General features: G+C 39.3%; 1 protein-coding gene across 2 annotated transcripts in view; it reads right to left on the bottom strand.

Moving 5' to 3' along the window:
* atxn7 (ataxin 7) overlaps positions 1–13,144 on the bottom strand; it is a 34,491-nt gene that overhangs the window by 8,015 nt on the left and 13,332 nt on the right. The window contains exons 5-9 of one of the 2 annotated variants that reach the window (XM_032549285.1): positions 6,965–7,069; positions 2,559–2,841; positions 1,443–1,566; positions 1,226–1,334; positions 815–897 (exon numbers count right to left, since the gene is read on the bottom strand). In XM_032549285.1, coding sequence (XP_032405176.1) covers positions 815–897; positions 1,226–1,334; positions 1,443–1,566; positions 2,559–2,841; positions 6,965–7,069 — 704 coding nt within the window. Of the gene's footprint in view, positions 1–814; positions 898–1,225; positions 1,567–2,558; positions 2,842–6,964; positions 7,070–13,144 lie in introns of both variants that reach the window. The other variant, XM_032549284.1, reaches the window with a different exon arrangement.

The following is a 13,144-nucleotide window of genomic DNA, read 5'->3' on the forward strand; positions in this document are numbered from 1 at the left end:
TTTAAATGCAATGGCAGCATTCCTTTGGTTTACATTTGATCTTTTGTAGCAAAGGATGCATTTGCAGCTAAAAATACTTCCACCATCAACATGTGAAAAGCTCCGCGCTTTCTGCTCCACTCATCAACACAGTGTAGGACCAAGCTGTTGATTAGTAATAATTTGATAGGTGCTTGATGGGAGTTTTTTGTTTTTTTGTTGTTTGTTTTTTTACAGAATTTGAACCAGGTGAAGCTAAAACTGTGGCACTTGAGGAGTTCTGGGTAGAACATATTTACAGGCAAAGTTTTTATCGTAAATGCAAATGTAAATACTTTTGTACATCTTTGGCTTAATTACTGTTCTGAGTGTGTTGTTCCTTCAGCAATTGGCTTCTTTTTGAGTCTTTGTACTCTAAGTAACGACTAAATGATTGCAATTATTTCAATAATGCAGTCATCACGATTAATCCGATTAGCCATTTCAGCACTAGTCGTCATCGTGATAAATTACAATTCTGATTACGATAAAAGAACAACACAAAAACCAATAATGGTAAATTAGTTTTTAACCAGCAGAAATGAGAGAAATGTTTTTTGAAAGAGGCTAAAGACATTAAACCGTCAGTTGCTTTGAATGTGAAAACTTTACTAAGATTCACCATAGACAGAAAAATGAGAATTTCTGCCAAAAAAAAAAGAAAATTTAGATTAATCTCAGAATGGTTTTTTTTTTAGAAAAATTGTGGAGTTTGAAGTCAAATTTCCACGAGCAAATGTTGAAGATGCTCTGTTCAGCATTTGCTCATTTGCTGAGGTAAAAGCAGTGTGGTTACCTTGCATGTTAGTGATCTTGTGCAGGGTTTCCGACCTGTAGCATCCATAACGCCACAGTGAATATCAGGATTGAACTCACGCTCTACAAGCACAAAAAGTCAGGGTAAAAAACAAAACAAAACAAAAACACGTTAGCTCGTTCGTTACCAACATATCCTGCGCTTCTGTCTTTGAAACGTTAATCAGATGAAATCTGTTTCTTGTTAGAGGTGGTCATTCTAAGGTGAACAAATTAGGGAGCTGATGTAATATGTGAAAATTGAAAAATACTGCAAGAAAGAAACATGAATATCTAAAAGAGTTAGATGATTAAAGAACAACAAAAGACAGCAATCGTGATGGTATTAAATAAAAATAATCTGGATTATTTAAAAAAAAAAAAAGGTGTCTTTGTTCCCCTTCCGACTGACCTGAGACCTTCTTGTTAACGTGGCGTTTGCTACTGGTGCTGCTGTCTTGCTTCTTGTCTGCAGGGAGGCCCTTGCCGTTGGGAATGGGACCAGATACCAGCAATGGAGGCTTTTGTATGAGGGGACAGTTAAGGCCTGGTTTAAGGGCTGATGATGATGATGACGGCAATGATGAGGACGACAACGACGTGGGAGCCGTGATGGCGGCAGTGCTCACAGTGGTGTTAGAAGAGAGCGTAGAGGAGGAGGAGGAGGAGGAAGTGGCGGGGGCGGAGGAAGCCTGCAGCGGCTTCGCTGACGACTCCACCTTCAGGTGCATCTTCTCCACCTTCACAGCTGGGCTGGAAGAGAAGGTTACAGATATGAAATGTGAAAACCGAGAAAGCTGGGGCCGATTTTATGGATCTGAATATAACATTTTTTGAAATATCTGTATTTTTCTTCTTTTCCCCACCAGTGCACTCCTTGGGTTTCCATATTTTGGAGTGATTTCTGGCAGCCATCTTGTTTGGCAAGCATGTTTTCCAGCTTCTGTTTATTTTGACTTTATGTTCATATCAACTTCAGGATACAATTCATTTATTATTATTTTTAATTACGAGAATAAAGTCGTAGGTTTAGGAATTTGATGAGAACTTGACCACAACAAATAAAAGATTTAAATGAGAAATGTTCTCATCCTGATATCGGTTTTACAGGCAAGGACATATTTCATCTTTTACCACATCAGCATCTAATTATAATCAGCAACGACTGAGTCTACTTTGAAGAAAGAATCACACAGACTGAGCTGGTCATGTCAGATCTAGAAGCTTTTTTCTCATTAAACCCATTTTTTTCCTCTTAATTTTAAGATGTTATTCTGGTAAAATTCCATCATTATTCTGTTAATATTATGACTTTATTCTAATAATAAAACAAAATAATTAAACACTTGTACTCTGTTGCACAACTCTCAGAAGCGACGACTGAAATAAAAGCCACTCTTTGAAAATATTTTCTGTCATTTGCAACTTCTTTTTTAGAAAAGAAAGCAAGACAGAAACATTTATTAAAATCGGATCATGTGTGGAAAAAAAAAAACGGAGATTTTATTTTTAAGCCAAATCGCCCAGTCCTACAAGTATCAAATCTTTTGTTAGAATCACTAATGCAGAAGGAAGAAAATTGTGAGCGAGAGATATGGAACCATGAAAGGGCCTGTTTGGACAAACCCGATCATTGACCAAAACCAACAAAAAGTTTGATACCTACATACAAGAAGTTCATGTTGAACAACAAAGAATTCACAATTCCCATATAAGTTGGAACAACAAAAAAGATTAAAACTTACATTTTGTCAGATGGGCCCGTCCTGCACGTGGCGTGGGGAGGTCTTCGCTGAATGGTTTGCAGCTTGTCTTTGGCTGATTTCGGAAATTTGGGATTGGAGGAGGACGACAACGAAGACGACGACGACACGCTGGAGAGGGCGGTGGATGTTCGGCCGGGGATCCCTCCGCTTGGAACTCCGGCCACCGAGCCCGAGCTCAGTCCGCTGCCGGCACTTCGGTTTCTGCCCGACACTGGGAAGGGCGACGTGGAGACCGGCTTGCTGTTGGAACTGTGCCTTCTCTCTGCAATAACGGCACAAAACAGACTGAAATCAACAAAACCAGTATGAGCAATGAAATTGCTCTAGGTGGGTAAAGGACCCAACGATTGTAGTCAAGAATAGCAGTACTCCAACATATCTTTACTCAAGTGAAAGGTAACAGTCCAAGAAATTACTCGAGTAAGAGTAAAAAAGTATTTGCTAAAAAGTCTACTCAAGTAGTGTGTAACTGATCAAATTACCAGCAATATTTGAAAATTGCATCATCAGATGGACCAAAATGTAAAATTAAGTGGAATTTCTGGTATTTCAAGGATGAAAATAGCAATAATTCATATAAGTAATAACAAAATTAGGCAAAAGAAAATGTTTCCAAATCAGTTTCTCACTAAAAAAAAAACTTAAGAAACTAACAAAAACTGCAGGTATGCAGGGGATGCTGTGGTGGCGCAGGGGCAAAGCAAGACCCACATATTAAGGCTTTATTCCTCATGGCGGTGGTCACAGGTTCGATTCCCGGCCTGGCGACATTTGCCGCATGTCTTCCCCCCTCTCTCATTACCCTGTTTCCTGACAGACTACTTTCAAGCAAAGGCCAATAAAGCCAACAAAACCTTTAAAAAATCTGCAGGTCTGTGTCTGGTGAATCTTTGGTTAAAATGGTTTGTTCTTCGTTCAGTGTGTAGAGAATCCAGAAAGTTTACTCACGTAATGGTAGCAATACTTCATAATACATTTACTCAAGTAAAAGTAAAAAGGACAGTGTAGTAAAAATACTCCTAAAAGTACTTTATTTTCCAAAAAGTTACTCAAGTAAATGTAACTAGTTACTGCCCAGCTCTTATGAGATTTTCTTAGACACAGTCAGACTAGATCACAATGAGGCATGAACAGGCGAACAGAGACGTGAATATTCTTCTTTAAAGCATTGGACAGGTTTCCCCCTAACAATAAGAAAAGGAGCATTTGTGATTCATGCCTCCACAGCCTGAAATAGAGCAGCCAATAGGTCAAAAGCTTTATTTCCAGACTGAGCATCACTCAACAGCTGCCGTGCAGACTGATAAAAGGCTGCACGGGAGGAGGAAAGGTTAGGGTGAGTCTTTGTTGTGGAGGGGAAAAAAAGGGACAAAAATAGAAGAATGAAATATCACACATCAGACCCAAAACAAACTCTGATCAGTTGAGGAGTTTCCAGAATGAAAGACATGGTCGTGTGTCAGAGCTGGTCCAGAATCCCAGGAGGCGACCCCAGAACATCGGGTCTCGTAATGGGACTCTCAGCTGCTAATTTTAGAAATAAAGCAAATCAGGGGTCTGAAGACAAATTCAGCATTTACGCTGACGTAGTTCTCGTTGATGTCCTCTGCTCCAACACAAGAGAAAGAAAAATGTTTTTAACACTGAAGCTTGGTCTGAATTTTTATCAGACAGGTCTACTATGATAAGAGTATGGAAGCTGCAATAAGCACAAACTGCAAGGAAGGAAAAGCGCATGGAGAAGAAAGACAAGAAAGGAATCAAAAACAGGGAGTGAGGAGGTGACATTTGTTGTATCGTTTATCAAGAACAATTTATTATAAGAATTAAAATTTATTGTGATGATAAAATTTCACTGGTGGTAAATAAAAATTAAAAAAACTGACAGTATGATCGGAATGTTATTTTTGCTACTTTCTCCACAATGTTTGGTTCCACAAGAGCATCAATAAATATCAGTGAATTTGACAAAAAGATTAAATGCAGTTACTGTGTGCAGCTTAGTGACACAACACACTTTTTTTATTAAGTGGAGAAGAGAAGGTCAGATAATTTGGAATATTACTAATAAATAGGTTTGGTTTTTTTTTAAAAAAACACACAAATGAAATGCCACACTTCCATGCTGGTTAAAACATCACAGCAACACCTAAAATATCCTAAATATATTCAGAATACACTTGTCAGTAAATAAAGCATTTCAAATGCTTTCATCCAAGAAAAAAACCCAAAACATATTTGTGGAAGTCTATTAGACCAGATCTGCACCTGTTCAACAGATTCATACTGTAGAAGGGCAGAAAAGTGAACGGGCGCTTGCAGAGTCCCGTCCTGTAGTTAGCGACTCCCTCCCTTCCCCCTGCTGGGATCAGCCGCAGAAGCTCAAACACCTTCCAGAAGACAGATGGGCTCAAAGAAGCACGTTCACATCATATTGAGACGATCTGGATGGTACCGAGATCAGTGCTTCTGCCCCGGTGTTAACTCCGCATGGGGTCTTCCCATAACGACATCAGAGGGAAGAACATGGGAGTAAAAGCTCAGCAAGAGACCTGCTAATCTGTATGGCCGCGTACGGCTGCAGAGCTGCACTTTAATTTGACACTTTTGTTGCAGAGTTAAAACAAATTTTTTTTTTAAATTCGACTTAAGCGTATCTGCAACTAATTTGATACAAAAAGTGAACCAAGAGAGGAAAAAAAAGAAAACTGCAATCTTGCAATTTGAGATTCAGCGCTGCAAATACGAGGATTTACTGCAGAGGGTGAATCCTCGGCTCCTGAAAAGCTACAATTTCATCAAGGTTTTAATTTCATTTACTGCCAGGAGACTAACCTCTAGGTTCTCCCCCCCCCCCCACCCACCCACCCCATGTCTCAAATTAACAATCACCCTGACAGGATTGACAGCCAATCTACACGGTGAAGCAGATCAGAAATAATATATCCCACACTGGTGATAATGTTTAACGACGTAGGAGGAGTCAAGTGAACGTTGTTAGCTTAATTGTAGAGGTAATTCCTTGCAGGAGCACTGCACTGTTCTGCCTCCCCCTGGTGGCTGACCTTGACAAGAGTTACAGGTGTTACACTTTAGAAAGGATAAAAGGCACTGAGAAGAATCCACTGACAAATACTAGCATTAAAATGGTACTTTATCAAGTATTTCTTTAGAAAAAAAATGGAAGGCACCTCTGATTGAGACTGAACTTCAGTCTCAATCAGCTGTCCTGGAACAGCTCCAATGACATGATTTTGCATTGATTTTAAAAATGTTTGTCTGGCCCCATCTTGTGTGTAAAAGAGGTCCTTCTTCCTCTTTTAAAAATAATTTACAGTACATATGTGGAGATTCTTTTAAAAATTAACTAGCTCTTATTTAACTTTTTATTGACCAGGAATAGTTAATGTAAATGTTTTTTTTTTTTTTGTCCTTTTAGTGTAATTTACTCATTTTGCTTTTTGTGCATTTCTTCAAAATATTTTGCACTTTAGTCAACTTATCTAATTAAATGTGTTATATATGTACAATTGACATCAACAGTGACATCGGACGCGGGAGTTTTTGTTAAATTAGCTTTAAACAAGTGTGAAGCATGGCTTCGCCTAATGTAGTTGAAATAGAAGATACCTCAGCTACTCTTAAAGCATTTATCTGGCAGTATTTCAGGTTTCTGGTAGGAATGAGAAATGGCAACGGATGATAGACAAGATCAATATGTAAGAACAACGGATGGCTGGACGTCACTATCACAGCAACAGCAACTAGGAAACAGTAAATGTTGTACTGCAGACCATGTACAGTTGAAGGGCTTTCCTAAAGTCTGAAGAGAAACAAAGAAATCCAAAAAAGAAAAACATCAGATTGTTGACTTTGTGGCAAAGCAATGGATTAAAAGCATTTTTTGCAACACAAATTTGATATTTTAACCTTCAAGATAACAGTGTGTACTAAAATGTTATTTTATTAATCAAATCGTAGAATTTTTAAAAAAATCTGTATATTGCTAAATCCTTTTTAAATGTACTCAATATTAGTTAACTTTAACAAGTACCCATCCAATGTAGAGACAGCTGTTTATTCACTTTTTAACAGTTTGTAAATGGGAATTTTATCAATGCTTTCTACCACAACTGACTTTTTGAGGACATTTATGTTGATATGGCCCGAAATGATAATGCATCTGACACCCCTGCTTTACCTGGTAACTACACAAATAAGCATCAGCCATCAACTAAAACATCCATTAAATATCCTCAGAAAGAACAAAACAAGCCCCATGACTCAGAGGCTGTACATCTATCAGCAGCGTTCCCAAGACCTTGACTTAAGTTTTGTAAACCCAGGCTCAATGTCGTGACAATCAGCCTTTGAGTGACACTTACCGTAGTGTGCTTGGAAGGCTTGTGGCTTGACCACATGACCGCAGTGGCTGCACATCACCAGGTAGAAGTCGTCCTGTGCGGGACACTGACCAAATATGGGCATGTCTGTAAGAGATGCAGAGAGCACTAGTTAAGGAGGGGAAAACAAGTTCAACCTGCATTCATCACATTCATTTATCTCTGAAACAGTCATTTGTTGTAATAACTTTGTGGTGGCTCCAAACAGGTTCATTTCAGCATAAAGGAACTCCCTTTTTTATGTGCATGAATGAAAAGAACACCAGACCACAAACTGTTAGCAATTTAGTTTTAAAAGCTAATTTACACATTACAATACATTTCTTTAGTATGTTGCAGAGTTACAGACTACTTTGTGTCAAACTGCCAAGTAAAATCTGCACAAGGGACTTTGCTCTTACATGGGAGGGAGCTGGAAACATGGATCAGCAATAGGTTTCTATTCACCAAGGAGAGCAGTGACAAAATTAAAAATAAGAGAAATGCTGAGGTAAATGAGATAAGAATCAAAAACAGGTTACTCAAACCTACAGACTGAATAAAGTTTTACCCATGGTGCTAACTGGACCGCCTTACAGACAGAAAGAAAACTGGTGGCAACAGAAAGCTGGATTTTTTTGTGCAAAAGCTGATTGTTACGTTGGACGTTAGGAATCTTTGGTCTAATTAAAAATTTTAAAGACTTCAAGCCCGTATAAACTCAATTCGTGACATTGACACAACTTTTTCTTTACCAAGTCCCAACAAGTCCAAAACACCTCCCAAAAGCTGTTCGATAGAAATATGTGGGATCAAATAAAACATCAAACCACAAACTCTGAGGGAAGGGACAGAAGGGGGCGTAGAAGAACAACTCAGTGCTATACTTGCCAGGATAATCATCAATGAAAAATCTGATAGCTTTTATTTATGGACACGAATCTTTACTGCAGCACACTCAGCTTAGTTTTAATGAAAAACAATCATTAACAACAATGGGAGAAAAAAAAAACATGCTACATTGTCTTGCTTTGGATTCAGACCCATTAACCCCCCCCCCCCCCCCCCCCCCCCATTTTGTCAAGTGACAAACAAAACTTCAAAGCATTTCATTTATTTAAATTCACAAAGACATAGGGGAGCATATTTTTCAAGGTTTTCAACATATTCAACAACAACAAAAAAGTAACTAAACTGGAAAACCAAAGGCATCACAAAGACTACAGCACACATTACAGAGGATGGAGTTTAACATGTTTCAGTCAATATGGAAAATGCTGAGCATGGCAGAGAAACTCCACATGACCATGAAAACAGCATTTGCATTGAGAAACAAAGTGGTGGCAGAAGCATGGTGTGGGAAGTCTTTATCCAGCCGGGACAGGGACGCTGGTCAGAGTTGTTGAAAATATACATGCAGTGAAATACAGATGAAGTAGGGCTGCTGTAAACGAATATTTTAGTAATCGAGTAATCTATCGATTATTCTTACGATTAATCGAGTAATCGGATAAAAAAAATTGATGAAATAAAATATTGGTAAATCTGGCATAACACCGGTGTTACTATCGGATATCAATATCAGTCTAATTTTTCACATTTGAACTTCCCTAACAGTTACTTTTTTGTAGTTTAGAAAACTAACCTGTACCAATAACAGCTCACTTTCTAAGTTAACCAGAAGAAAAGTTATACAAAGATCTGAAATTATATTAAATTTAATCATAAAGAGGCAGGCTCACAAATATGCTTATAAAAAATGTCTATGTTCCAGCTTTTAGTTTATGTATTCATCTTTAGTGAGTTTATTAGATGAATTCTCACCTTGCCCCATACCTGTCAAGCTTCGGGTTTGAGAATACAGGAAATGTCGCCTGGTGTGGGGGCTTGGGCTGGTGGGGGCGGAGGGCAGGCGAACGTAAGATGGGGGTGGAAATGCGAACGAACAAACCTAGTGTGTGTGGGGGGGGAAAGGGGGCAGGAGAGGAGACATGACCGGTAGACCAGGGGACGATAGTAAAAACGGGGGCAACAATTCGTGATATTTACGGCATCTTCGTTCGTCACACTCAGAAACTCATCTACCAGCCATGTACCGCCACGATGATTTCCGCCATCCGTTTGTTGAGACCGGGATGATATGAAATTTATTGTGCGGTTCGTCCGTATAGCTACACTAACACTTTAACCATCAATTACTCAGCCGCCCACCGTGTTCAGTCTATCCGCTCACCTGTATAAATACTCCCGCAGCGTTCTTCTCATCGTTCTCTTTGGACTAGCAGCTCCTGGAGGAGAAAAGCTGCCGTACTCCAGGCATCGCGCCAGTCATTTTAAGGATGTCTATTGGTCCCCCCAAAACGATGAAAACCTGGGCTTTATCATTAATCATCAATAAAATCCCCACGGGCCGAACTTGAAAATTGGACGTTATGCCGCTAACACTTAGCTTTTGTCAACAACTCGGAGGTGGAAGTCAGAGCTACGTGTTCCGGCCAGAACACGGTGCGCTAAATAATAAAACATAAATTAATGAAGCTTCGAGGCAGGTAAATTTTCCTCGAGGAATTTTAATATTCGAGGTACTCGAATCATTCAAGGAATCGTTTCAGCACTAAGGTGAAATTTTTGAAATGGCCCAAAGTCCAGACCATCCAATTTTAATTTAAACTAAACTTGCAGATGTAATTGAAGAAAGGTAGTGTGAGTGTGTTTCCTCGTTTAAGTAGCCTATTTAGGGACCATTTGTGGTATATTCGCTGACCTTCTGAAGACCATTGAGCTTTACAGGGGAAAAAGTCTGGTTCTAATGCAAAGGACCCCCTTTTTTAAGAGTTACGGGTTACATGTAGAGGTTTGATGTGGTTTAAGTTTTGGGTAAGGTTAGGGTAAGTGATTGAGTTTGCCATAAATGCAGGTACGAAAATAAACAAAAGTCAACACAAAGTCCTAATATGGGTAGAAATACAAACTTGTGTTTGCCATTACGGACTACCCTCACAAAACATCCACATAAACTACACTGACGTTTGTTGTAAAATGACCAAAAGTAAAAAAAAAAAAATAAAAATTTAAAAAAGGTTCGGTGTTTATGAATAGTTTTACATGACGGTGTGTGTGCAGCCTCTCCGCCCACCAACTCCACCTCACACGCCCCACTCCTTCAAATCGAGAACAGAGTTTCCGTGTTGAGAATCTACAGCCAGAATCAGAAACCACCTCATTAAGGAGGCTAATTAAGAGATTGCCTGAGGTGCCGGGATGAGTTGAGCAGAGGAGAGAGGATACAAGAGAAGTGAAGTGGAGCCCCTCTCTCTCCAAGAGCTACTTGGCAATGGTTGTCAAGGGTTCTCCAAACATCACTGGCTGAGTATGGAAGGGAGGAGGGCCATTAAGCAAAGCATCTACCTGCTGGGCTCCCTCTCAGAGAGGTCAGTGGCAGTGTTTGGATGAATTGACAAGCCTGCAGCTTCTTAATATGTCAATTGGTTGAATCCTGTTGGCCAAGTGTCTCCTTCAGTAGTCGTGGTGTGGAAAAGCTTATTGTAGAAAGTTTGTCATGACATAGAGAGGGGATAGTCTTCTGTAGGATATGAAAGGCATGTATTTTATCTAAAAATAAAGTGGACAATTTCTAAATCAGTCATTTCTGAAGTGATGTTTAACGAAACATCAGATTTTTTTATTTTTTACTTCCATTAAATTCAAAGCCTGAGCTTACCGATTAAATGTTTCAGAGAGAACCTCTTCTCAACTTTGAGGCACAATGGAGTGATCTTTGCTTTTTTTTATTTTATTTTTCCAACATCCCACCTTTAAGATACTTCACTGTATCAGCGATCCACATGCACCACAGAAAGACTAAAACAAAGTGACACGATTCCAAAGCTAGTCCAGAGGAATCGTGTTTTGTGATGAGCAGCAGGTAGCAGGTGGTGTGCTCTAAACCAGAGTAGTGAAGGAGAGGAAATGGGTTTCGCAGAAAAATGGCTGATGATCATAAAGTTTTAGCTACAGATGAAGTGAAAAGTTCATATGAGTGCAGGCGGGGGAAAGGATGTCAATGCATCAATCGATTTAGTGCCTAACGATTTAAACCTGTTAAACCTGGTTATTAAATAACTAGTTTATCATCTGTATCTTGAGCAAATGAAATGCCACCATGGTGAACTAGGCCTCTAATTCAGTAAAGTGACAGAGACCTGGTAAATCCAAACTCAAAGATTTCTGAATGATTGTTCATTTATTAATGGGCTTTCTGTCAGTAAATCAAAGAAAATGATGTTAACTAAATATAAATCAAAATAGCTATTTATTTGTACAGAAATACTCATTTTTATCTTAGATAATAGAATTTAAAAAAAGGCTAGAAACATTATTTGCTTACTTTGCTTTTCTCCTTAATGTTCCTGTATTTTATACTCTTAACACAATCTTAGGGTGTGCAACTAGGCCTTCACTTTATCAGGAAAACATTTATTAGTGATTTTGCTGTTGGATTTCATAATAACATGACATGTGACTAGAGCATCACATAAAGTATGGGGTATCAATGCAGTGCAAGTCTAACAAGCCTTGATATATTATTTGTATATTTAGGACTGGAAAATACTGCAAACATGCTGTCCTTTGTAACTGTGATATTGTGTACATGGTAACAACGGCGATTCAATATACTTTTAGCTCTAGGAGGAACCTTACAATGTGGTCTTCGTTTATTAGGAAAGACTGTGGCTCAGAGGGTAAGTGGTCGTCTTGCAATGATTGTAGGTCCAATTCCAGCTTCCTCCTGTAACACTTCACTTAACTTACCTACAGATCTGCGTAGGTAGGTTATAAATGTGTTGTGGCTCTATTGTAAAGCACTTTAAGTGGTCAAAATGCCTGTAAAAGTGCTATACAAGTTCAGTTATTTACCATTTACAACCCATTTGAAGATGGTGGGGCAAAAAGGCCAGAAGAACATAGAAAACCCTAAACTCTAGCAAAGCTTGGGGTATAACAGAACCAAACAAAGAGCTGAGAACCAGGCCGAGGTCTTGGCAACACAAGAACGAAGAGGCGAAATCGAGCCTGCGAGTCTTAGAGGAAAACAGTGAGTCTAGTTAATTTCAGCATCCTCAGCCATGGCAGTGATGGATGAGCTAGGTGTGATCGTAGCGGCTCTAACAGCTTCTGAGCGCCACACATGCTGGCTCAGTCTGGCCCGTGGCTGACAGTGGCGCTGCGCTTCCCAGCTTTGCTAACTGTGACAGAGCCACTGTAAAATTCATAAAAAACCCATAACAGACTGCCAAATTCATAAATCATTAATTGGCTTTTATTTCTACGATGTGTGTGTTCTGGTAATGATCTGCGTAGAAACACAGCTATACCACAGGAGGAATCTAACGGTGACTCATAATGGAGGGGTGAAGTCATCCGCTTCTGGTACCCCTTCTACACACACACACACACACACATGCAGACAGACAGTTTTTATGAAGGCAAACTTCTGGCATGATCAGCATGTGTTGATCAGGCTCTATGACACAGACAACCGTCACCAACAGACGCTGCTACATAACAAAGAACGTGGTCCAAGCTGCCTGCAAGTCGGCTAATCTAGCAGCCCTAGCAGAAATTTTAAAACGACCACTCTGCCTGTCAGTCTTCATCTGACCAGGGGAGGAATTAATCTGATATGCCGTCAAATGACATGTCCTCATAGAGATCCAAAGAAATCCCTCTAAAGACTAGTCACTACTTAAAATGGATGCAGAGAGACTATTAGAGCTAAAAAAGCCGTCTCTTTGAAGACACGAACACGTGTGGCAATAAAGCTGCACTCCTGTCACTTGGAGCTTCCAGGAATAGTGTATTGGTCTTAGGATATGTACACAACACACCATGTTGACCAATGAGAATTTAATATTAGATAGAGCACCAAACACAAGGCCTGGCTGTAATCCTTAACTTTCTGAAACTCGTGAAAAGTAAAGAAAGATTAGACTGGGATTGGGACTGCGCAGTAACAGCAAAACATGAGACAGAATGTTGATAATAAGACACAATAAATACACAGACAACGGTAAATGTTGTTCACAGCAAAAAGAAGAAAGATTGAGAATAGAAAGGGAAGATAATGGGGAAAAAAAATCTAACTAGAGCTTCACAATATATTGAATCACTATGGCAATATCA

Source organism: Xiphophorus hellerii, chromosome 20 (genome assembly GCF_003331165.1).
Source record: "Xiphophorus hellerii strain 12219 chromosome 20, Xiphophorus_hellerii-4.1, whole genome shotgun sequence".
Classification (NCBI taxonomy): domain Eukaryota; kingdom Metazoa; phylum Chordata; class Actinopteri; order Cyprinodontiformes; family Poeciliidae; genus Xiphophorus; species Xiphophorus hellerii.